The sequence below is a fragment of the Microcaecilia unicolor genome, chromosome 4 (genome assembly GCF_901765095.1).
Source record: "Microcaecilia unicolor chromosome 4, aMicUni1.1, whole genome shotgun sequence".
NCBI classification, from domain to species: Eukaryota; Metazoa; Chordata; class Amphibia; order Gymnophiona; family Siphonopidae; genus Microcaecilia; species Microcaecilia unicolor.
This window is the reverse complement of record NC_044034.1, coordinates 251,293,185-251,320,173: the sequence shown is the minus strand read 5'-3', so window position 1 is coordinate 251,320,173 and position 26,989 is coordinate 251,293,185. Positions and strand designations below refer to the sequence as shown.

General features: G+C 46.3%; 1 protein-coding gene across 1 annotated transcript in view; it reads right to left on the bottom strand.

The window, feature by feature from the left end:
• EIF5B (eukaryotic translation initiation factor 5B) overlaps positions 1–26,989 on the bottom strand; it is a 197,499-nt gene that overhangs the window by 88,746 nt on the left and 81,764 nt on the right. The window contains exons 12-13 of the mRNA XM_030201415.1: positions 25,343–25,453; positions 20,531–20,598 (exon numbers count right to left, since the gene is read on the bottom strand). Coding sequence (XP_030057275.1) covers positions 20,531–20,598; positions 25,343–25,453 — 179 coding nt within the window. The remainder of the gene's footprint in view (positions 1–20,530; positions 20,599–25,342; positions 25,454–26,989) is intronic.

The following is a 26,989-nucleotide window of genomic DNA, read 5'->3' as shown; positions in this document are numbered from 1 at the left end:
TGGAGCAGTTTTAGTGGGTGCAGTGCACTTCAGGCAGGCAGACCCAGGACCATTCACCCCCTACCTGTTACACTTGTGGTGGTAAATGTGAGCCCTCCAAAACCCACCACAAACCCACTGTACCCACATCTAGGTGCCCCTCTTCACCTGTAAGGTCTATGGTAGTGGTGTACAGTTGTGGGTAGTGGGTTTTGGGGGGCTCAGCATACAAGGTAAGGGAGCTATGTTCCTGGGAGCATTTTATGAAGTCCACTGCAGTGCTCCCTAGGGTGCCCGGTTGGTGTCCTGGAATGTCAGGGGGACCAATGCACTGCAAGTGCTGACTCCTCCCACAACCAAAGGGCTTGCATTTGGTCATTTCTGAGATGGGCGTCCTTAGTTTCCATTATCGCTGAAAATCAGAAACGACCAAGTCTATGAATGGAGTGGAGGAGTGGCCTAGTGGTTAGGGTGGTGGACTCTGATCCTGGGGAACTGAGGAACTGAGTTCAATTCCCACTTCAGGCACAGCCAGCTCCTTGTGACTCTGGGCAAGTCACTTAACCCTCCATTGCCCCAGGTACAAATAAGTACCTGTATATAATATGTAAGCCGCATTGAGCCTGCCATGAGTGGGAAAGCGCGGGGTACAAATCTAACAAAAATTTAAAAAAAATAAAATAACTCTCTAAGGACGACCTAAATGTCAAGATTTTGGCGCCCCCGACTGTATTATCGAAATGAAAGTTGGACGTCCATCTTGTTTCGCTAATACGGGTTTCCCTGCCCCTCCACCGGGACATTTTGTGAGAACGTCCTCGGCAAAACTTGGGCGTCCCTTTCGATTATGCCCCTCATTGTCATACTGGGTCAGACTGAAGGTCCATTGAGCCCAGTATACTGTTTTCAACGGTGGCCAATCCAGGTCACAAGTACCTGGCAAGATCCCTAAAAGAGTAAAAACAGATTTTATGCTGCTTAATAAGCAGTGAATTTCCCAAGTCCATCTTAATAATGGCTTAAAGGCTTTTCTTGTAGAAACCTGTCCAAACCTTTCTTAAACCCTGCTAAACTAACTGCTTTAACCATATTCTCTGGCAACAAATTCCAGCATTTAAATTACACATGGAGTGAAGAAATATTTTCTCCAATTAATTTTAAATTTACCACTTAGTAGCTTCATTTCATGTCCCTCACTCCTTGTATTTTTGGAAAGAGTAAACAAGTGATTCACATCTACCCGTTCATCTCCACTCAGTATTTTATAGACCTCTATCTTATCTCCCCTCAGCTGTCTTTTCTCCAAGCAGAAGTTGTCCAATTTCTTTTATCATTTGCTGCCCTTCTCTGTACCTTTCTAATTCTGTTATATGTTTTTTGAAATACACTACTATTACTATTTAGCATTTCTATAGCGCTACAAGGCGTACGCAGCACTGCACATAGAAGAAAGACAGTCCCTGCTCAAAGAGCTAAATACAGTGACCAAAATTACACATAATATTCAAGGTGCATTTGCACCACTTAGTAATACACTAGGCATTATAACATTCTCAGTGTTGTTCACCATACCTTTCGTAACCAGTCCTAACATTCTATTTGCTTTCTTAGCTGCTACTACACACTCAGCAGAGAGTTTCAACGTACATTGACAAAACCTAAATGCTTTTGTTGGCAATGACTCCTAATGAAGAACCTTGCATCACGTATCTATAGTTTGGATTCTTCTTCCCTACATGCACTACTTTGCACTTGATCACATATGTCACTTGCCATCTGTATGGCCAGTTTCCCACTGTTATTCCCATTTCCAGACCATTTATAAATGTTAAAAAAGCAGTGGTCCCAGTACAGACCCCTGGGGAATCCCACTATTTACCCTTCTCCATTCAGAATATTGACCCTACTCTGTTTTCCATCTTTTAACCAGTTCTTAATTAACAATAGGTCACTGCCTCCTACCTCATGACTTTCTAATTTCCTCAGGAGTCATTCATAAGATAGTCAAAAGTAGCAGATTTGTGAGGCAAGATTTCCCTTGGCTAAATCCATGCTGGCTTTGTTCCATTAATCCCATGCCTATGTATATGTTCAGTAATTTTGTTCTTTATGATAGTGCTGGGAAAAATGGAGGTGACTATCAGACTCACAAGTCTATAATTGCTCAGGTCACCTATGGAACCCTTTTTAAAAACTAGTGTTAAATTAGCCACCCTCCAATCTTCTGGAACCATGCTTGTTTTTAAAGATAAATTACATATTACTAATAATAGCTCCATAAGTTCATTTTTTAGTTCTATCAGTACTCTTGGAGGTCAAGTCAAATTTAGAGGGCATATGCACACCAGTATGCCATGACATACTAATTGAGAATCGCCGCTTTAAATATACAATAATTGGAAGCTCAAGTGGAAACACAGGCACTCATGTATGGGTTTGATAAGCTCTCCCGTTCTATATATGGGGAGAAAATGAGGTCTGAATTGGAGAACAATGCAGGCAGGGCCTTCTGATCCATTCTCTGATCTGCATCACCGCCAGCAATAATCAGTCCCAGGGCTATGTTTCAGCTGTTTTGGAGGCTCTCTAGATGAGGCCTCCCTGTGCCAAGTGCCTGGACCAGATAGCCTTGGAACACGGGTAACTATGAGGCCCATTTGAACTGCTGCATTTCACCTCAGATATTGCTGCTCCCATGTAGGATCTTTACACCTCAGCCCCAAGGTGAAACAGAGATACTGCACTCCATTAAAGCGTGTCAAAGTTTTGTGTAATTTTTTTTCTTAACGTGAGCAGTTCCCAGTTCAGTGGGTTTGCATGTGATCTGCACAATCACCATGCTACTCCTTAGCACACGGGTGGGCAACCTGTGGCCAGCCACTGAATTTTATGCGGCTCATGAGACCATGGGAAATATACACAGAAAACATCATTAACCAGAGCTTTGGCAATTCTAAATAGAGTATTTCACAAATATTTTCAGAATAGCCACTCCAGTGGTTTGTTTCCATCATTTTTAGTTAAATTTTTAATTATCACAGGTCTATGAAGTTCTGTGCATTTCTGGTTCTGACATAATACTGCAGCCCACTAGGGACAGTACTACATAAAAACGTAAGAGTAGCCATACTGGGTCAGACCAATGGTCCATCTAGCCCAGTATCCTGTTTTCCAAACAGTGGCCAAGCCAGGTCACAAGTACCTGGCAGAAACCCAAATTGTGGCAACACTCCATACTACAAATCCCAGGGCAAGCAGTAGCTTCCCATGTCTGTCTCAAAAGTAGACTATGGACTTTTCCTCCAGGAATGTGTCCAAACCTTTTTTAAACCCGGATACGCTAACCGCTGTTACCACCTCCTCCGGCAAAGAGTTCTAGAGCATAACTATTCATTGAGTGAAAAAATATTTCCTCCTGTTTTAAAATTATTTCCATGTAACTTCCTCAAATGTCCCCTAGTCTTTGTACTTTTGAAGCGAGTAATAAATTGATATAATTCTACTCGTTCTACACCACTCAGGATTTTGTAGACCTCAATCACATCTTCCCTCATCCGTCTCTTTTCAAACTGAAGAGCCCTAGCCTCTTTAGCCTTTCCTCAAAAGAGAAAAATTCCATCCCCTTTATCATTTTGGTTGCTCTTCTTTGAACCTTTTCTAATTCCGCTATCTTTTTTGAGATACGGCGACCAGAACTGAATGCAATACTCAAGGTGCAGACGCACCATGGAGCGATACAAAGGCATTAACAGTGTTTTTGATCTTATTCACCATCTATTTCCTACTAATTCCTAGCATCTTATTTGCTTTTTTGGCTGCCACCACACACTGAGCACAAGATTTCAGTGTATTATCTACAATACCACCCAGATCTTTTTCTTGAGCGCTAACCCCCAAGGTGGACCCTAGCATCAGTACTGATATTCAGGTGGCCCTTCTGTGTATAAAGGTTGCCCATCCCTGCTTTAGCATGATTGTTTTATTATGGATTTTCCACAATAAAAACTTTACTGTATCAGACTACAGCAAGAAAGTCATAAGTAAATCGTAGTGTTTAAAGATACCATAGATCATCACACTGGGCTCTCAATAGGGAAACCCCAGCACTCTTAGGGAGGAAAAAAATGCTTTTTTTATTTTTTATTTTTACAGGAACAAGCATTAGCCTCAATGATTTTAAAGAAACCCCACCACTGCATCCAATGAATAATTCTCATGGTCATAAAAAGGTAACACACTATTCAAGCTGGCTCAACATACTGTACTTCACTATTCTGAAGTACCACAACCCTTTTCACATGTTAAGAGTAGCCAGGCAACTCAGATATGCTTAAGAGCAAGCTGAAGAAGCATTTGAAAAGCAGAGCAGGGTCAAACGGTACTCTGTCTAGGGCATCTTTCTTAAAAGAAAATAAAACATCAGAGCAAAGTGACAAGACAAGAACTCTTAAATAAAATTATTTTTATAATTACAGCCTCCTCTGATTTTCGGAAGTAGATTTTCCATATTTAGTGGCAATTACGTGGCATATTTGTATACATTAAGAATGGGTTTGCACATTAAGAGGGGTAGACAATTTTACTACAGCTAAATTTACCAAGCAAGTTACTAACCTGCAGTAACGTGGCTGTGGAATCATGGGAAACTGGCAGCACCAACTATAATCTAATATAAGCAGACTTTTTTTTCATAGAAAGAAAAGCTCAAGGATAAATATAATCAATGCACGAAGCTCTAAAAGAGAATCTGAAAACACACTAACTGAATGAGCCCGGAACAGTTTTCCAATAGTGGAAAAATTCAAGCTTGCAGAGAATAGGTATAAGGAGGCTAATTTTAGAAAAAGCTTTCAAGGCACAAGGAGTAAATATATTACACCTTTTTTTTAAATAAAAAAAAAAAGCAGCATATGGGCAGGGCAGCATGTGTCCCAAGATGGCAGCCATGTGTTAGCTCTATGCAGTACACTCTCTTACCTTTGTTGTTTGTTCTTCTGTTTGGAGAAGAAAGGCTGAAACCAGGTACAGCCCTCTTTACCAGCTTCTCCTGCCACTTCTGGCTCAATGGATAATTTTGACTCCCATGCCAACTCTTGTGAGATGGGATCTGTTGGTGGCCTGCTTCAGCTTCACCCACATAAAGGAAAGCTTTGTGAAGCTGCTGGGCCAGAAATCTGAGCCTGGACCTGCGAGTACTTCCTCCACAGATGCGGGCCCAGTGCTCACCAAACTTGGCTCCTCCAACATCCGATCTAGATGTGGTGAGCGTTACAAAACAAAGGCTGCAAGATGCAGTAGGAGTGGCAGGAGCATCAAGCCGCTATGCCCGAAGATAGCAGTTATATCACCCCCACCGAGTCCTTCAGTAAGCACCAAGTGGACTTCAGAAATTGTACTGGAGGTGCAGGCTGCAGTGGAAGCAGCGTTGGATGCTAAATTACAACAGCTTCATGATAGAACAGAAGCTGCACACGAGCGTTTGGATAATCTTGATTTGGAATTGGATTCACAGCAGTATCAGGTTGGAGCATTGGAATCGCAGACCCAAAGTTCTTCTCGGGAAGTGGAGCAATTGCGTTGTATAGTATTGTCAATGGAAAATAAACTTGATTCTGAAGAACGAGCAAGACGCAATAATTTGCGTCTCGTGGGCCTAGTTGAAACCCTGAGTGATATAGACCTTGTGTGTATATTAGAGAGCTGGATTCCACAATCTTTACACTTGGGTACTTTGGAGGTACCTTTTAAGATTGAGTGGGTTCGTCGATGAGTTCAAGGAATACTGCTACTACTTATCCTCGTGTTGTGGTTCTCCATGTTTGTCATTATGATCATAAGTGTGCCATACTTCAGGCATTACGCCATGTGAATCGTCTGAAATATGATAATCATAAAGTTCTTTGTTTCCAAGACTATACCACTAGAGTGCATGCTCAGCGTAAAGCTTTTGCTCCTCTTTGCACTCAATTGTATCAGCGGAAGATTTCCAGCACTACTTTATCCTGCACGACTTCGGATTACTTATGGGGGTCAAACTCATCTTTTTATCGGTGGAGGTAGCGCAATCTTTTTTTTCCACACTATCCCAGCCACTGTTGGCTCTTAGTTAGTTGCTTCCATTAATTGGAGGCATACTGTTTATTGTGTTGCTTGGTTTAGGTTTGACCCTTGGGCCTTTATCTTTGGAACCTAGTTTTGTATTTTATTTATTTATTGATTGATTTTTTTTGTCTAGATGAAGGATGGACTGATGATTTTCTTTTATTTTGTTTCCTCTCACGTCTGGCTTATTCCTGTATGTTGTTTATTGGACATATCGCTGCAATTCTGTGGCTTTTCTATTTCATTATATTTAGTAGTGTGGAGATTTTGTGTGGGTGGTTTGGACAGGGGAAGTGCACTTGATAGTTCCCATGTAGTATGGGACATTAGATAGGATTGGGGATTGGTTGTTGAGGGGAGTGGTTGTTCGGGGCAGAAAATATAAAACTTTGACGGTTTCTGGATTGTTTGATTTCTTGCTTTTGTACTTTTGTGTTGATATCATCATCAACAAACAGATTTAAACATAAAGCCCTGTGGCAAGGGGTCCATAGAAACATATACTCCAAAAAATATTAAGGGATTACAGTGCACCATGCAATGCCAGTTTTGTTCTACGACTCTTAAAATGGTGAACTCACCACTGTGCAATGACAGAACATATGGCCTAAAGTGGCCGGTGTTCCTCCACATTTTGAGCAACTGTCTTGTGGTGTAAAGCAAGCTGCAAAGGCTCTATGTGGAGAAATGTGTAATTGGAGGGCAAATTTATATAAACGTTCTTGCTGCAGCATACTTCTATAGTATTTGGGTAATTTGAGAACAAAATCTTTAAACTGGGTCTCTGTAACCGTGCAGGAAAGATAGTTCAACTAAGTCCTCACCAGCGCCGCATAGTCAATATCTGGTGGTATCTTTCAAATAGCAATGATGGAACTGGAGTGGTACAGGCCTCCGAGATTCCAATGCAAATGCTTCCGATAAAGTCTCTTGAACATCCTCTGTGAGATCTTGCCATGTCAATGAAGATATGTAGTGACTCAGCTGAAAATAAGCAAACTGATGAATTGCTGGGAGAGAAGAGGCACTTTACAGGTCAGCAAATGGTTTCAATTTGCCTTCCTCCATGACCACATTTACTAAATAGATTATTCCCTTCCGGGCCCATCTAGTAAATACTGAAGCAATTTTTCCCGGGGGAAAAGCAGAGTCATCACATAAAAATAAATACGGGGTCACCTTGGTAGAAAAGTGAAACCTACAACAAAATCCATCTCCAGATGTCTCTAGCTGTTTTCAATAGAATATAACGGGTTAAAACTCCTCAGGGCAACCTGCCTGAAGCGTGTAAAATATGAATAAAGTGAACCCCTGGAAGCAGACTCGTTTCAGAGCCATGGCAGAAAAGGAGTCTATTCCCCTGTACCAATAATTAACATGTCTCATGCCGATGGCCACTGTGTTTTAGATACTGAATATTAAGCAACCCTGTACCTCCATGGGTTTTTCGAGTCTGAATTGTGACCAGAAGCAGGTGTGGTCATTTCCCCAACCACAAATAATTTTGCAATGGCGAAGAAAAATGGATAGCATTTGAAAACCATAAAGCCACTTAGGGGCCTGAATCATATTAAACAAGTGGATCCAGCCCCATAAGGGTAAGTATTCCAGAGACACAACTTTGTCTAGTGTCCGCTAAGAGTGTTTTAACATTCGAACAGCACAAAGTGCTTACGTCTACACGTAATTTAATCCCTAAGTATGTCAGTGCCTGTCTTCCCATGCAAACTGAAAAGTCCCTGTCCACCTAGTGTGGACCTCTGGTAACACCAGTAAGGCTTTAAACTTCGTCAAGTTTAGTGTGAATCCTGAATAACCAAACCATCACCATTTCTCCTGTAAATCCACCAAGTAATCTTGGTATATACAAATTTGTTACATGTCATAAGTGAACTGCTACCGACTGGAGCAGTATTGATGCACCTCCATTCATTGAGGGGAAACTTGAGAATCAGGCTATTATTATTCTCCTTCTTGAGCGGTCCTCGTGTCGGCGCCCCACTTGGTGTGCACGATCTAGTCTAATGGGGCCCAGGCCTTCCCTCAAGGAAAAATTGTCTGTCAACCAGCCCTCCAGCACGGGCAGTATCTGATTATCAGCAATGGTTTCTGAGAAGCCAAGAAATTGCAGACTGGCTCGCCGAGAATGATTTTCCAATTCTTCGATGCAGCTGTAGTGTTTTGTGACCTGTTCCCATAAGGTATCCAACTCAGACCTCGGTGCCCCTGCGTCATCTTCCATCATAGACACCCAGGCCTCGAGCTCTGTGGTCCGACTTAATTCCCTGTAAGGAGACATCTAGTTGATTAATCTGGGTACAGAGTTGCTCCAGGCGTGGATCAAGCACCTTCATGATCGCCGTTGTAAGGTGTGCCAAGGCTGATTCAGAGAACTGGGTCACCACTGTCCCGACGAGTGCCTCCACCTTGTCCTCAAGAGGCTTGCCACAATGTTCTTATTTTATTGTTTTTACTCATCATTGCTCGGGGGACCTATGAACAAATTTGTCCATAACTGTTAAAGTCCCAGCCCCAGTAAAGCAATCCTGGGAAATGAGGGCAGATACTAAACAAAAATACAAAAGAAATGTAGCAGGCCCTTGGAACAAGCACAGAAACAGTCTTCACTCACTCATTGCACCACGTGACTCCAGATCATTCATTATAACTTTGAAATCTCTTTGGGAAGCTTTTTTTTTTTTTTGCCTCAGGGTAATTCTGTGAGGGAAAAATTAGCCAGTTTGAGAGTAATATACAACTGTATCAAGAAATTGATTCAATAAAAAAACTCTGTTGGTCATATCTGAACAGTTAATCGAATCTTTTCAGGCTTTACAATCCGCTAATATTAAAGATCTTTCTTCACTGCAGATAAAGGTAGAAGTCTCGGATTATGTATCTCAGCAATTTAATTTGTGAGTACTAAATTTTCTTTTTCTACTGTTACCTCTCATGGAATCTTTAAAAGATATCTTTTGGAGATGCTTATGGTGCATGAACATACTAAAAAGCGAAAGCTACATACCTGTAGAAAGTATTCTTCGAGGACAGCAGGCTGATTGTTCTCACTGATGGGTGACGTCGTCGGCAGCCCCAGAACTGGAATTCTCCCTAGCAACAAAGAGTTTGCTAGCCTCGTGCTCCCGTGCACACTGCGCATGCGCGACCGTCTTCCCGCCCAAACACGAGCGTGCTCCTCAGTCCAGTAAAAAGCAAAGAAAGGGAAGACACAACTCCTAAGGGGAGGTGGGCGGGATTGTGAGAACAATCAGCCTGCTGTCCTCGGAGAATACCTTCTACAGGTATGTAGCTTTCGCTTTCTCAGAGGACAAGCAGGCTGCTTGTTCTCACTGATGGGGTATCCCTAGCCCCCAGATTCATTCAAAACAACAAACATTGGTCAATTGGGCCTTGCAACGGCGAGGACATAACTGAGATTGACCTAACTTATTCAACTAACTGAGAGTGCAGCCTGGAACAGAATAAAAATGGGCCTAGGGGGGAGGAGTTGGATTCTAAACCCCAAACAGATTCTGCCGCACCGACTGCCCAAACAGACTGTCGCGTCGGGTATCCTGCTGTAGGCAGTAATGAGATGTGAATGTGTGGACAGATGACCACGTCGCAGCTTTGCAAATCTCCTCAATAGTGGCTGACTTCAATTGGGCCACTGACGCAGCCATGGCTCGAACATTATGAGCCGTGACATGACCCTCAAGAGTCAGACCAGCCTGGGCATAAGTGAAGGAAATGCAATCTGCTATCCAGTTGGATATGGTGCGTTTCCCTACAGCCACACCCCTCTTGTTGGGATCAAAAGAAACAAACATTTGGGCGGACTGTCTGTGGGGCTGTGTCCACTCCAGATAGAAGGCCAATGCTCTCTTGCAGTCCAATGTGTGCAGTTGACGTTCAGCAGGGCGGGTATGAGGATGGGGAAAGAATGTTGGCAAGACAATTGACTGGTTCAGATGGAACTCCGAAACCACCTTCAGCAAGAACTTAGGGTGAGTGAGGAGGACTACTCTGTTATGATGAAACTTGGTATAAGGAGCATGAGCTACCAAGGCTTGAAGCTCACTGACTCTGCGAGCTGAAGTAACTGCCACCAAAAAAAATGACCTTCCAGGTCAAGTACTTCAGATGGCAGAAATCTAGTGGCTCAAAAGGAGGCTCAAAACATTGAGATCCTATGACACTGTAGGAGGTTTGATGGGGGGCTTTGACAAAAGCAAACCTCTCATGAAGCAAACAACTAAAGTTTGTCCCGAGATCGGCTTACCTTCCACACGGTAATGGTATGCACTAATTGCACTAAGATGAACCCTTACAGAGTTGGTCTTGAGACCAGACTCAGATAAGTGTAGAAGGTACTCAAGCAGGGTCTGTGTAGGACAAGAACAAGGATCTAGGGCCTTGCTGTCACACCAAACGGTAAACCTCCTCCATAAAAAGAAGTAACTCTTTTTAGTGGAATCTTTTCTGGAAGCAAGTAAGATTCGGGAGACACCCTCTGAAAGACCTAAGGAGGCAAAGTCTACGCTTTCAACATCCAAGCCGTGAGGGCAAGGGACTGGAGGTTGGGATACAGAAGCGCCCCCTCGTTCTGAGTGATAAGGGTTGGAAAACACTCCAATCTCCACGGTTCTTCGGAGGACAGCTCCAGAAGAGGAGGGAACCAAATCTGACGGGGCCAGAAAGGTGCAATCAAAATCATGGTTCCGCAATCTTGCTTGAGTTTCAGTAAAGTCTTCCCCACCAAAGGTATGGGAGGATTCACATACAGGAGGCCCTTCCCCCAATGGAGGAAGGCATCCAACGCTAGTCTGCCGTGGGCCTGAAGCCTGGAACAAAACTGAGGGACCTTGTGATTGATCTGAGTGGCAAAAAGATCTACCAAGGGGGTGCCCCATGCTTCGAAGATCTTGCATACTACTCTCGAGTTGAGAGTCCACTCGCGAGGTTGCATTATCCTGCTCAACCTGTCGGCCAGACTGTTTACGCCTGCCAAATATGTGGCTTGAAGAAACATGCCATTCCGGCGAGCCCAAAGCCACATTCTGACGGCTTCCTGACACAGAGGGCGAGATCCTGTGCCCCCCTGCTTGTTGATGTAATACATGGCAACCTGGTTGTCTGTCTGAATTTGGATAATTTGATAGGACAGCCAATCCCGGAAAGCCTTTAGAGCGTTTCAGACCGCTCGTAATTCCAGAAGATTGATCTGAAATAGTCTTTCCTGGAGGGACCAATATCCTTGGGTGTGAAGCTGGAGAGACGCATCCATAGTCAGCACTTTTTGCAGCTGAGGAATTTGAAAAGGACGTCCTAGGGTCAAATTGGATCGAATTGTCCACCAATGTAGGGATTCGAGAAAACTAGTGGACAGGTAGATGACATCCTCTAGATTCCTGGCAGCTTGGTACCACTGGGAAGCTAGGGTCCATTGAGCTGATCTCATGTGAAGACAGGCCATGGGAGTCACATGAACTGTGGAGGCCATGTGGCCAAGCAATCTCAACATCTGTCGAGCCGTGATCTGCTGAGACGCCCACACCCGAGAGACGAGAGCCAGGAGATTGTTGGCTCTCGTCTCGGGAAGGTAGGCACAAGCTGTCTACAGCATAGCTCCTATGAATTCTAGTTTCTGTACTGGAAGAAGGTGGGACTTTGGATAATTTATCACAAACCCTAGTAGCTGCAGGAGTTGAATAGTCATCTGCATTGACTGTAGGGCTCCTGCTTCTGAGGTGTTCTTCACCAGCCAATGAAAATGCCGTGTTCCCAGATGGAATCAAAGATACTGTCTGTGAGCTGGCAGTATCGGAATGTGAGTATAAGCATCCTTTAAGTTCAGAGAGCATAGCAAATCGTTCTCCTGAATCATGGGACGAAGGGTGCCCAGGGAAAGCATCCTGAACTTTTCTCAGACCAGGTATTTGTTCAGGGCCCTTAGGTCTAGGATGGGACGCATCCCCCCTGTTTTCTTTTCCACAAGGAAGTACCTGGAATAGAATCCCAGCCCTTCTTGCCCCGGTGGCACGGGCTCGACCGCATTGGCGCTGAGAAGGGCGGAGAGTTCCTCTGCAAGTACCTGCTTGTGTTGGAAGCTGAAGGACTGCGCTCCCGGTGGGCATTTTGGAGGTTTTGAGATCAAATTGAGGGCGTATCCTAGCCGGACTATTTGCAGAACCCACTGGTCGGAGGTTATGAAAGGCCACCTTTGGTGAAAAACTTTTAACCTCCCTCCGACTGGCAGATCGTCCAGCACGGACACTTTGATGTTGGCTATGCTCAACTGGAGCCAGTCAAAAGCCCGTCCCTTGCTTTTGCTGGGGAGCTGCAGGGGCCTGCTGAGGCGCACACTGTTGACGAGAACGAGTGCACTGGGGTTTAGCCTGAGCCGGCTGTCAGGAAAGTGGATTGTACCTGCGCTTATTAAAAGCGTAGGGAGCATTCCTCCTTCCCCCAAAAAATCGTCTACCAGTTGAGGTAGATGCTGAAGGCGCCCGGTGGGAGAGATTGTCAAAAGCGGTATCCCGCTGGTGCAGGTGTTCTACCACCTGTTCGACCTTCTCGCCCAAAATATTATCCCCCCGGCAAGACGCATCCGCCACTCGCTTCTGCACTCTACTGTCTAGGTCAGTGGCACACAGTCATGAGAGCCTGCGCATCGGCCCTGGATGCAACATCAAAAGTATCATAAGCACCCCTGGACAGGAATTTACGACACTAAAGGTATGGTATTTACTAGATGAAAAAACAAACATCCCAGCAATACACTTTCTATGTTTGGATCCTGGAATTCATTCTTGAAAATCTTAGCAGTGGTGTTAGACAATAAATACTTTCTTTAAATACCACATCTAAAAGAATTTTGTTTAAAAATAAATTACATCTAATTCGATTAGTAAGGTGTTTACTTTAGGACCCTGATTCTCTCTACAGCAGTAGTTTTCAACCTTTTTTTTCCTGTTGGGACACATCTGATGGACAATGCTGACATACATTACACTTCATACATGACCCTCATGGGCCTTTGTTCTGATACAATATGGTGGTTCTTATGAATTAAATGTAAACATGCTCTGCATCCACAAAAACACTCACTCCTCTCTCCCATCAACATATGCAGATCATAGATGTTGGTTTTCAAAACACCCCTGCATTTTGGTCAATGCGATTAATCATGATTAGGAATTTTAAACTGTGCATTTAATCACATTGATCGAACTGCAGGGGTGTTTTGAAAAACAACAACCAGCTACCAGGCCAAGGTCAAATAAAAAGCAAACATTTCCAAAACATCCCTGCATTTCACATACAGTGCACAGCATAACACATTAAAAATGCTGCCTCTTTTCTCCCTTTCACCCCCCACAACAACACAACCATTGGTTATCTCCTTTTCAACCTCCCCCATAAGGTAAAATTATGTATAATCATACCTGATAATTTTCTTTCCATTAATCATAGCTGATCAATCCATAGACTGGTGGGTTGTGTCCATCTACCAGCAGGTGGAGATAGAGAGCAAACTTTTGCCTCCCTATATGTGGTCATGTGCTGCCGGAAACTCCTCAGTATGTCGATATCAAAGCTCCATCCGCAGGACTCAGCACTTAGAGAATTACACCCACGAAGGGACACTCTGCCCAGCTCACCACCGCCGAAACGGGGGAGGGGAATTAACCCAGCTCATCCCCACACAAGTGGGGGAGGGGAATCCGTCCAGCTCATCCCCGCGGAGCGGGGGAGGGACACCACACCCGCCGATGCGGGGGGATCTGGCTTATCCTGCAATCGCAACCGCGGGAGGAGCTGACTGACCCTAACACCGCCGAAGCGGGAGGGGTACAAAGCTGCCCTACAGCCGCACGAAGCGGGAGGGAGTGCCGGCAGAATTTTAAGTCTCAATCCAGCCCCGTAAAACAGAGGGGAGAGGAATGCAGCAGCTCACTGTAACACAAACTCGTCTTAACTCTTGAAGAATCCAAGTGAAAAAACTTGAACACGAAGTCTTTCTGAAGTAACTGAAGACTAAACTTGAACCTGAAATGCAACCAGAATAAAAACAGTACAGATATCTGGGAGGGGCTATGGATTGATCAGCTATGATTAATGGAAAGAAAATTATCAGGTATGATTATACATAATTTTACCTTCCATATCATCAAGCTGATCAATCCATAGACTGGTGGGATGTACCGAAGCAGTACTCACCCAGGGCGGGACATTGAAATCCCTGACCTCAACACTGAAGCTCCAAACCGGGCCTCCGCCCGTGCAGCCACAGTCAAACGGTAATGCTTGGAGAATGTATGAGCCGAAGCCCAAGTTGCTGCCTTGCATATCTCTTCCAAGGAGACGGATCCGGCCTCTGCCATCGAGGCCGCCTGAGCTCTCGTGGAGTGAGCCTTCAGCTGGATAGGCGGCACCTTCCCCGCGGCCACATAAGCCGCTGCAATGGCTTCCTTGACCCATCTTGCCACTGTAGGCTTAGCAGCCTGCAGACCCTTACGAGGACCTGCAAACAGGACAAACAGATGATCCGATTTCCGGAAATCATTGGTCACTTCCAAGTATCTGATGATGACTCGTCTCACATCCAGATATTTAAGAGCAGAGTACTCCTCTGGGTAGTCCTCCCTACGAAAGGAAGGGAGACAGAGCTGCTGATTCACATGGAAGCGAGAAACAATCTTGGGCAGGAAGGAAGGCACTGTGCGAATAGTCACTCCTGCCTCAGTGAACTGCAGAAAAGGCTCTCGACATGAGAGCGCCTGGAGCTCGGAAACTCTTCTGGCTGAAGTGATAGCCACCAAAAAGACTGCTTTCAACGTCAGGTCTTTCAGAGATGCCCTCGACAAGGGTTCAAAAGGCGGCTTCTGCAATGCTCTTAGTACCAGGTTGAGATTCCACGCAGGCACCACTGAGTGCAGAGGAGGGCGCAGGTGATTAACTCCCTTGAGAAAGCGCACCACATCTGGCTGCGAAGCCAGGGAAGCACCCTTCAGGCGGCCCCTGAAGCAAGCCAGAGCCGCTACCTGGACTTTAAGGGAACTGAGCGACAGGCCTTTCTCCAGACCTTCTTGCAGGAACGCCAACACTGAAGAAATTGGAGCAGTGAAGGGAGAAAGTGAGCCTGCTTCACACCACGCTGCAAAGATACGCCAAACCCTGGCGTAAGCAGTAGAAGTAGAGCGCTTCCTCGCTCTCAGCATAGTGGCGATGACCTTGTCTGAGAAGCCCTTCTTCCTCAGACGCTGCCGCTCAATAGCCAGGCCGTAAGACCAAAGGGGGAGGGATCCTCCATCACCACGGGACCCTGATGTAACAGGCCCTGCTCCACTGGCAGCCGCAGAGGATCGTCGACTGAGAGCCTGATCAAGTCCGCATACCAGGGACGCCTGGGCCAATCCGGACCCACCAGGATTACCCTGCCGGGATGCTTTGCCACCCGGTCTAGCACCCTGCCCAACATGGGCCAGGGCGGGAACACATAGAGAAGCTCTTGTGTCGGCCACTGTTGGAGAAGAGCATCTACTCCCAGGGATCGAGGGTCCCGTCCTCTGCTGAAAAAGCGCGGCACTTGGCAATTGGCCGATGACGCCATCAGATCTAGGCTCGGCTGGCCCCAGCGCTTCGTGATATCCAAGAACGCCTGAGCAGATAGCTGCCACTCTCCGGGCTCCAAAGTATGGCGACTGAGAAAGTCCGCCTTGACATTCATGACTCCGGCAATGTGGGCCGCTGAAAGCTGCTCCAGGTTCGCTTCCGCCCACTGGCAAAGATTCATAGCCTCCTTGGCTAGAGGGGCGCTCTTGGTACCTCCCTGGCGGTTGACATAGGCCACAGCCGTGGCATTGTCCGACAGGACCCGTACAGGCTTCAACACCAGTACCGGGATGAACTCCAAAAGCGCCAACCGAATGGCTCTGAGTTCCAGGAGGTTGATAGACCACTTTGCCTCTGCAGGAGACCAGAGCCCCTGCGCTGTCCTTCCCAAGCAGTGGGCTCCCCAGCCCGACAACGAGGCGTCCGTCGTGACGACAATCCACTCTGGGGTCACCAGAGGCATTCTCGCAGACAACTTGTCTGTCTGCATTCACCAGCTCAGCGCCTTGCGCACTGCTGGGTCCAAGGGAAGGCGCACAGCATAATCTTCCGACATCGGAGTCCAGCGCTGCAGCAAATAGTGTTGAAGTGGTCTCATATGAGCCCTGGCCCAGGGCACAACTTCCATCGTGGCCGTCATAGAGCCCAACAGCTGCACATAGTCCCAAGCCCGAAGGGGAGAGGCTACTAGGAACTGGTCCACCTGAGCCTGAAGTTTGACAATCCGATTGTCTGGCAGGAACACTCTGCCCACTTGGGTGTCGAATCGAACTCCCAGGTACTCCAGGGACTGAGTCGGGCGCAGCTGGCTTTTCTCCCAGTTGATGATCCATCCCAGGGAGCTCAAAAGAGCAACTACCCGGTCCACAGCTTTGCCGCACTCTGCATAAGAGGGGGCTCGGATCAACCAGTCGTCCAGATAAGGATGGACTTGTACCCCTTCCTTTCGTAGGAAGGCCGCGATGACCACCATTACTTTGGAAAAGGTCCGCGGAGCAGTAGCCAACCCGAAAGGGAGGGCTCTGAACTGGAAGTGTCGTCCCAGGACTGCAAAACGCAGAAAGCGTTGATGAGGAGGCCAGATGGGAATATGCAGGTACGCTTCCTTGATGTCCAAGGATGCCAGGAACTCTCCTGCCTTCACTGCCGCTATAACAGAGCGGAGAGTCTCCATGCGAAAGAGCCGCACTTTCAAGGCCCGATTGACCCCGTTGAGATCGAGGATAGGCCGGACAGAACCTCCTTCCTTTGGTACCACAAAGTAAATGGAGTAACGTCCCTTGCCAAGCTGACTTTCTGGCACCGGAACGACCGCGCCCAGGCGGATCAGATTGTCCAAGGTCTGCTGCACTGCCACAGCTTTGACCGGAGACTTGCAGGGAGAGAGTACAAACCCGTCTTTTAAGGGTCGGCAGAACTCTAGTTTGTAGCCGTCTCTGATGACTTCCAGCACCCACGCGTCTGAAGTTATTGTGGTCCACTCGCCCAGAAACGAGGACAGCCGTCCTCCAATCTGCACTGGGGCGTGGACCAAGACCCCGTCATTGGGTACGAGACCCTGGGGGAGGACCGGAGGGAGCACCTCCGGGACGGCGGTCTCTGCGAAAGGAATGCTGCTTGGGGGAGAAATTCCTCTTGAAGGAAGAGGGGGCAGAGGAACCCGACTTGCCCGGGCGGTACCGACGGGCTTCCTGCAACCGTCCTCTGGAGGTACCGGGACGAGTACTAGCCCGAGCCCTGACCTCTGGTAATTTCTTGCCCTTAGACGTGCCGAGATCGGTCACGATTTTGTCCAGCTCGACCCCAAAGAGCAGCTTGCCTTTAAAAGGCAACCTAGCCAGGCGGGATTTAGAGGCGTGGTCAGCAGACCAATGTTTCAGCCAAAGCCACCGCCGCGCAGAGATTGTCTGAGCCATGCCTTTCGCTGAGGCCCTCAAGACATCATACAGCAAGTCTGCCAAATAGGCTAAGCCCGATTCCAGGGCCGGCCAATCAGCCCTCAAGGAATGATCCGAGGGGGAAGCCCGCTGCACCATAGTCAGGCACGCCCTGGCCACATAGGAGCCGCAAACTGAGGCCTGCAAACCTAAAGCAGCCGCCTCAAAGGACGACCTTAAGGCCGCCTCCAATCTTCTGTCTTGGGCGTCCTTTAGGGCCGTGCCACCTTCCACCGGCAACGCCGTTTTCTTAGTCACCGCAGTGATTAAAGAATCCACGGTAGGCCACAGATAGGCCTCACGTTCACTCACAGCCAAAGGATAGAGGCGGGACATAGCCCTAGCCACTTTAAGGCTCGCTTCTGGGACATCCCATTGAGCCGAAATTAAGGTGTGCATGGCATCATGCACGTGGAAGGTTCTAGGCGGGGCGCTTCGTCCCCAGCATAATGGCAGAGCCAACAGGGGCTGAGGGAGAGACGTCCTCCGGAGAGGAAATCTTCAAAGTGTCCATGGCCTGTAACAACAGGTTGGGCAAATCCTCTGGGCTAAAAAGCCGCGCTGCAGAGGGGTCATCCGCTCCATCCGAGCGGGGATCCGTCTCCTCCAAGGAATCCGCAAAGGACCGTTGGGAGACCTCAGACACGCTGCCCTCATCTACATCGGAGGAGACAAATTCCTCCAAGGCCTGGGAATCAACCCGAGGACGTTTACCTCTGGGAACCTCAACCTCTTTACCAGACGAGGGAGCAGGGGCAGCGTTGTGCATGAGGAAGGCCTGATGCAGCAGCAAAACAAACTCGGGGGAGAAACCCCCCAGACTGTGCACTTCCGCAGCCTGGGCAACAGCCCTAGACGCACCCTCAACCGGCGCTCGCAATAGCGGTGGAGAGACATGCTGCGCATCCAAAATGGCGTCCGGCGCGAAACTCCGCGAAGGAGCCGCGCGGGAAGAACGGCTCTTAACTTTAGCCGCTTCTGTGCCGTCGCCCAAATTAAGGGCGTTCATGGCATTAATGTCTCCAACCTCAAGGGCGGCCCAAGAAGAAGCCGTCCGAGCCGCGTGGCCGGCCAAGATGGCGGAGGCGAGGAGCGGGGGATGGGCGTTTATGGCGGGAAAAACCGCCACGCCGGAGGAAGGACCGGGACATTCATCGGTCACGAAACTGTCACCCAACAAGGGCGAATCAGGCTTTAAGACCCCCGCATCCCCTCTAGAAGCGCTCAAGCGACCCGGGGAGCGACCCTTTGCGCCCTCGCCCTCCGACGCCATATGCCACGAGGAGAAGAATCGGGGAACCCCCTGCCCGCTATAAAAAGGTAAAAATTACCTGCTGTCCGCTCCGAGTTGTAACGACCTGGTGTCCCAGTGAGTAGCTGCAATAGACGCTTAAATAAACGTCGAAATAAACGCCTTTAAGGACGTTCAAAAATTTTTTTTTTTTTTTTAACGGAGCCAGCGGGAGGGGGGAGAAAAGGAGGGACCTGGCACCACCAGGTTTGCACTTGCTCAAAAGAGCCCTCAACCCCAGGCACTCAACAAAACCTAAAAATTAGGCTTGGAGGCCTAGCCAGAGCTGCTGCTGTGTGTGACCACCACCTGCTGAGATAGAGAACATACAGGAGTTTCCGGCAGCACATGACCACATATAGGGAGGCAAAAGTTTGCTCTCTATCTCCACCTGCTGGTAGATGGACACAACCCACCAGTCTATGGATTGATCAGCTTGATGATATGGAATGTAGCCTTTGTTTTTCTCCTGTTCACCCCCCCCCCCCCCCTCCTCAAAATAGTGCAGTCTCTTTTCATTTCCCAGTCACCAGCCTGAGCACCCTGACCCTCTGCCTGTGCATCTCTCATCTACCTCCTCCTCCCTCCCCCGTTTAGCCTCTCTCATCTCCCTATCATTGGCCCAGAGCAGCTTTGATCCTCAGCTGGACCGGTTCGTGGCTACCTCTTACTTCTGTCTACATTTTGTTTCAACTGGTCCAGAGGGCTCCGGTTTTTGGCTGACATGCCAGAGCAGCTAAAACTAAATGCAAGCAGAAGCAAGAGGCAACCACAAACCCGGAAGAGCTCGCAGCCACATATTGGAGGCCTATAATTTACGCCAGTGGTCCTATAGATGTCAGTGGAAATTGCTGCAGGCATCATAATATTCTCTGCAGTATAGGTAGTGATTGGGGTTATGACTGCAGTCCCAAAAGGTAAGGTGCATGGATTGCTGGAATATCAGTAATGGGAAAAGCAGACTGTGGATAGTGCTGTCAGGTGGTAAACATTATAGCAGTAACCACAGAGACCAGTGTTCTGTGCGTCTAATTACTTACTCCGTATACCATCAATGCAGAACCAGGTTTCAGGTTCTGAAAACCTGCCGTGCTTGAACAGTGCAATTCTATGCCAAGGGTGTTGCAGCAAGGGTCAATGAAGCTGGCCATCTTATAAGGCAGCTACCTATTGACTAGCTTGCATTAGAGTGTACCTGCAACTGTCAGCAGACAGCATGCCTGTCGCTATATAGGAGTCTGCTTTTCATGTCATTGTAGACTGTTTGTGCCACTGTCAGTTGCAGAGTTACTGGGGCAGTTGAGACGTCAATAGGGATTTCCTGCACTTCTCAATGTGTGTGGCCTGGATGTTTTACAGTTGGATTGCTCATGGCACTTATAAGCTGTCATGACATGAACTTACAAGGACACCAACTATGCTGATTGAGTCTCAATACTTGGAGCACCCCTAGTATCCCAATGGGCAAATCAGAATCAGACCCCTTTTATCCTGACCATAAAGCATATATGCACAAATATATCCATGAAAATTATTACACTATATTACATAGCAGAATACTAATATCATCTAATTTGTAGGGTTTGAAAGAAAAATGGCTTACCTGAAAGACTCATGGCCAGGAGTATCAATGATCAGCATTCCAGGAATCTTTGTGTTTTCTTTGCTGAACTAAAACAAACATTGTAAAAAATTCAGATTAGTCTTCCATAATCTAATATAATAATTTGTACCGTCAACGTTCCATGGCTGGCTGGCTGGGTTCATAATATCCTGACGTCAGCAAGCCTCCAGTGTTCCATTCACTCTCACTGTCCTGCCCTCGCATAAAGATGAAACTGACAGAACAGCGAGAGGGAAGGGAACGCTGGAGGTGAGCTGACGTCAGGATGTTACGAACGCAAGACAAGTGAAGGCAACGGAACGCTGGACATGTAGGGGACAACAGAATTGAGGGACATCGAGGGGAGGAGAGGGCAGGACAGAGGAGAATTGACACGGATGAGATGGGAGGAGAGAATCGCGGGACACGGATGGGAGGGCAGGGCAGAGGACAATCGCGGGACATGGAAGGGAGGGCAGGGGACAATCGCGGGACATGGAAGGGAGGGCAGGGGACAATCGCGGGACACGGAAGGGAGGGCAGAGGACGATCGCGGGACACGGAGGGGAGGGCAAGGGCAGAGGACGATCGCGGGACACGGAAGGGAGGGCAAGGGCAGAGTACGATCGCGGGACACGGAAGGGAGGGCAAGGGCAGAGGACGATCGCGGGACACGGAGGGGAGGGCAAGGGCAGAGGACGATCGCGGGACACGGAGGGGAGGGCAAGGGCAGAGGACAATCGCGGGACACAGAGGGGAGGGCAAGGGCAGAGGACGATCGCGGGACACAGAGGGGAGGGCAGGGCAGATAACAATCCTGGGATACAGAGGGAAGGGCAGGGCAGAAGAGAATTGTGGGACACAGAGGGGAGGGCAGGCCAGTGCAGCGGAGAATCGCTAGACATGGAGGGGAGGCCAGTGCAGCGGAGAATCGCTGGACATGGAGGGGAGGCCAGTGCAGCGGAGAATCGCTGGACATGGAGGGGAGGCCAGTGCAGCGGAGAATCGCTGGACATGGAGGGGAGGCCAGTGCAACGGAGAATCGCTGGACATGGAGGGGAGGCCAGTGCAGCGGAGAATCGCTGGACCTGGAGGGGAGGCCAGAATCAAGGGACACCAAGGGGAGGGCAGTGCAAAGGAGAATCACTGGACATGGAGGGGAGGCCAAAATCACGGGACACTGAGGGGAGGGCAATGCAGAGGAGCATTGCTGGAAATGGAGGGAAAGCCACAATCGCAAGGCACAGAGGGGACGGCAGGGCACAGGAGAATCTGTGCACATGGAGGGGATGTGAGGGGAGGGAAGAATCACTGGACATGGAGGGGAGGGCAGGGGAGAGAGGAGAAATTGCTTCGACAAGAGCCTTAAAAACAATCACCATTACAAGATAGCCTTGCTAGCACTCGTTTCATTTTTTTGAGAAACCGGCCTTTTTTACTAGTAGCTACATAACAGTCCATTAGACTTTTTGACCCTCATATTTTATGTAAAATTTTACAAGCAAATTTTACAAGTAAGGGAAACTATGTGAAAACCACTTCTAAAAATGTACTTTAAAAATTTCTAAAGCTTTGAGAAAAGGAAAGTTTATTAAGCATCTGAAGGGCGGGACGGTTCAGAGAGAAAACCCCGGTGCAGGTTGTAGGCAGCCTATGAGTGCCGCTGTCTGGGCAAAGACCAGAAGTGGATGCAGAAATGTTAAAGGAAATTAGGGACGCAAACAAACTGGGAAACACAATAATAATGGATGATTTCAATTACCCTGATATTGACTGGGTAAATGTAACATCGGGGCACACTAGGGAGGTAAAATTCCTTGACAAAATCAAGGACTGCTTTATGGAGCAGCTGGTACAGGAGCCGCCGAGAGAAGGGCCGCCGAGAGAAGGAAAAATTCTAGACCTAGTCTTTAGTGGAGCGCATGATCTGGTGCGGGAGGTAATGGTGAAGGGGCCACTTGATAACAGTGATCATAATATGATCGGATTTGATATTAGCTTTGAAGTAAGTATACATAGGAAATCAAATAGGTTTGCGTTTAACTTTAAAAAAGGAGACTATGATAAAATGAGAATAGTGAAAAAAAAAAAACTCAGAGGAGCGGCTGCAAAGGTTAAAAATTTACATCAGGCATGGATACTGTTCAAAAACACCATCCTGGAAGCCCAGGCCAAATATATTCTGCGTATTAAAAAAGGAGGATGGAAGACCACACGACAGCCGGCATGGTTAAAAAGTAAGGTGAAGGAAGCTATTAGAGCTAAAAGAAAATCCTTCAGAAAATGAAAGAAGGAACAGACTGAAAATAATAAGAAACAGCATAAGGAATGTCAAGTCACATGCAAAGTGCTGATAAGGAAGGCTAAGAGGGACTTCGAAAAAAAAAAAAGATTGCGTTGGAGATCAAAACACAAAATGTTTTTAGGTATATTAAAAGCAGGAAGCTGGCAAAAGAATCGGCTGGACCGCTAGATGACCGAGGCGTAAAAGGGGCGATCGGAGGAAGACAAAGCCGTAGCGAAGAGATTAAATTAATTCTTTGCTTCGGTCTTCACCGAGGAAGATGTGGGTGGGATACCAGGTGCCAGAAATGGTATTCGATGCTGACGAGTCGGAGAAACTTAATGAATTCTCTGTAAACCTGGAGGATGTAATGGGGCAGTTCTACAAACTGAAGAGTAGCAAATCTCCTGGACTGGATGGTATTCATCCCAGAGTACTGATAGAACTGAAAAATTAGCTTGCGGAGCTATTGTTAGAAATATGTAATTTATCCTTAAAATAGTGTGAGACACCAGAAGGTAGCCAATGTAACACCAATTTTTTAAAAAGGTTGCAAAGGAGATCCGGGAAATTATAGACCGGTGAGTCTGACGTCAGTGCCAGGCAAAATGGTAGAGACTATTATTAAGAACAAAATTACAGAGCATATTCAAAAGCATGGATTAATGAGACAAAGTCAGCATGGATTTAGTGAAGGGAAATCTTGCCTCACCAATCTACTACATTTCTTTGAAGGGGTGAACAAACATGTGGATAAAGGTGAGCTGGTTGATATTGTGTATCTAAATTTTCAGAAGGCGTTTCACAAAGTACCTCATGAAAAACTCCAGAGGAAATTGGAGAGTCATGGGATAGGAGGTAGTGTTCTATTGTGGATTAAAAACTGGTTAAAAGATAGAAAACAGAGAGTAGGGTTAAATGGTCTGTATTCTCAATGGAGAAGGGGAGTTAGTGGGGTTCCCAAGGGGTCTGTTCTGGGACCGCTGCTTTTTAACATATTTATAAATGGCCTAGAGATGGGAGTAACTAGTGAGGTAATTAAATTTGCTGATGACACAAAGTTATTCAAAGTCGTTAAATCGCGGGAGGATTGTGAAAAATTACGAGAGGACCTTACGAGACTGGGCGACTGGGCGTCTAAATGGCAGATGACGTTTAATGTGAGCAAGTGAGAAAGAGGAACCCGAATTATAGCTACATCATGCAAGGTTCCACGTTAGGAATCACCAACCAAGAAAGGGATCTAGGTATCGTCATTGATGATACGTTGAAACCTTCTGCTCAGTGTGCTGCTGCGGATAAGAAAGCAAATAGAATGTTAGGTATTATTAGGAAAGGAAAACAAAAATGAGGATGTTATAATGCCTTTGTATCGTTTCATGGTGCGACCGCACCTCGAATATTGTGTTCAATTCTGCTCTCCGCATCTCAAAAAAGATATAGTGGAATTAGAAAAGGTGCAGAGAAGGGCAACAAAAATGATAAAGGGGATGGGACAACTTCCCTAAGAGGAAAGGCTAAAGCAGCTAGGGCTCTTCAGCTTGGAGAAAAGGCGTCTGAGGGGAGATATGATAGAGGTCTATAAAATAATGAGTGGAGTTGAACAGGTAGATGTGAAGCATCTGTTTACGCTTTCCAAACATACTAGGACTAGGGCATGTGATGAAGATACAATGTAGTAAATTTAAAATGAATCGGAGAAAATATTTCTTCATGCAACGTGTAATTAAACTCTGGAATTCGTTGCCGGAGAATGTGGTAAAGGTGGTTAGCTTAGCAGATTTTAAGAAAAGGTTTGGACGGCTTCCTAAAGGAAAAGTCCATAGACCATTATTAAAAGGATTTGGGGAAAATCCACTATTTCTGGGATAAGCAGTATAGATCTTGCCAGGTATTTGTGACCTGGATTGGCCACTGTTGGAAACAGGATGCTGGGCTTGACGGACCTTTGGTCTTTCATAGTATGGCAATACTTATGTACAGTGGGAGGGAGATCTTTGTGGGGCCGGGCAGGGAGAGATGCAGGCACCCCTAGCTACGCTAATAGGAGGGGACAGTGGGAGTTGATGGGCGGCCGAGGGGGTGGGCTTGTGGAAATGGAGGCAGGGCCATGGTTTTGGTTATGACCGAAACAGAGTGGCAGATTTCGGCCAAAACCACTGGTTTAGGACAGCCTCTATCAAGTACTACAGTGAGCACTAGAAGTAAATTTGAAAGACAGATACTTCACATACCCTGGCTTGGGAACAAGGGCATTACAGTCATGGTATGTACAAAACAAATCCATTTGGAGACATTGCCCCAGCATGAACTCTGTCAACCAGGAACACCTTTTGTTAATGAAAAGGACAAACCACGCCTCATAATTTTTCATTATATTTGGCCCAATTATAAATTTTGGCATAATTTAGCAATCCTTCCATTATCTCCAGTTTAAGCAAAGGATAAGAGACAGAAGAAAACAAGACAAAACTGATAGACTCAATTACATACATAAATTTATGGTCAGTCATAAAAACCTTACTTACACTCTTCACCATCTTAGTCTGTTCATCAATTGCCTCCAAAGGTACATTAGTGGCCCCGATTTGCTGGGTGATACCACCAGCTTCACTATCTTGTACATGAGTGTGTCTCAGCTATGGAAAAAGAAAACATACAACAAATGCCCATATGATTCAGAACGTAGAGGAGACCTGAAGGGTGTAAAAACAGTCATTTAAATTTATATGACAGTTTGAGAACAGACCACACACTAAGACTGAAAATTGTTTGGTTTAGAGAAGAGTGAAACACTTGATGATAAAAAGCTATCTTAAATTTAAAGCTAATATAAAAATAAAAGAAAAAAGTAGAGCAATGAATACAAATATCACACAATACAAAGTATACAAATTAGGAAACATCTTTAAAAAACTAAGAAAATACAGTGGACATAATGTAAAAAGATAAGCAATGATAACATTAAAAATAAACTGATTGATACAATAAACTGTAAAATGTTAACTACGAAATGTGCAAAAAATAATAAGTAGAAAAACTGATAAACATACACACAAGCTTAGACACAAACACAGAAAAAAAACCATTAACTGCCACATTTTTGAAAGGATGTAGAATTTGGAACGGAGATGTCTAGGTCAGAAAAATCAAGTTTTACACGTATTTTAGAACAGAAGCTGCTAATGTAGAGGCTGTTCTAAAATGCAGCATAAACATCCATTTATCCAGAACATAAATGTGTATGTGCCAGCACACATATATATCTTAAACAGTTTAGAAATATAAACAAGTAGTTTCCTGATGTCATAGAAACCAGCATTCCTTGCCAGTTTGGTTTTTTTTTTTTTTTTTTTGGGGGGGGGGGGGGGGGACAGAAAGCACTGGGGGGATTAAGGAGGCATCCTCCCCTAATCCCCCCAGTGTAGTGATGCTCAGAGAAGTTTGTCTAAACCTAAATGTGCTTAGTACCAGGTGTAAATGCTGATGTCAATCTGTTATTACTTCGTTTATTCCCCTTCTGAAATGGGGAATAAACATGCATCTTCTATGCATGCCCTAGCCTCACTCAAAACACACTCCCCTTGCCATTTGCACGTATTGGAATTTTCAGTGTGCATATCTTGGCTTTGTTAAATGGGAACTTAAATGTTTATGTTGCATAAACATCTAAGTACCAGTTTACAACCTCTCAAACCCTTCTAAAATGACCACCTAAATTAAGTAATACTCACAGGTCACAATATGCCCTCATAGAATCATAAGACACTCCAATATTTCCTGACTGAGGCCAGTCATACAGTATTTAATTTGAAAATAGCTCTAGACCTCCTGGGATATTATCCAGCACTCGACTGATTCCCCTTTTCTATGTTCCTGTATTTATTTTTCTCTTTTTTGCCTTTTGGTTTCACTTATTATATTTTGAGTTGATTTTATTTTTATTTTGCTTTTATTCCCAATTTCTCCTCTTCACAGATGGTTCAAAACAGATTTGTGCAGAGGCAACAGAATTATTGCCTCGCCCCAATGCAGGCGATAGTCATCCACAATGGACTTTCTTGGATTTCCACATTTATCTAAACTCTTTTCTCATGTTCTGTTTTGAATAAAGTTGTTTGATAGCTCCTATTAGTTCTAACCACTGCTTCTTTGCTTATTTGGCCCAGTGCAGA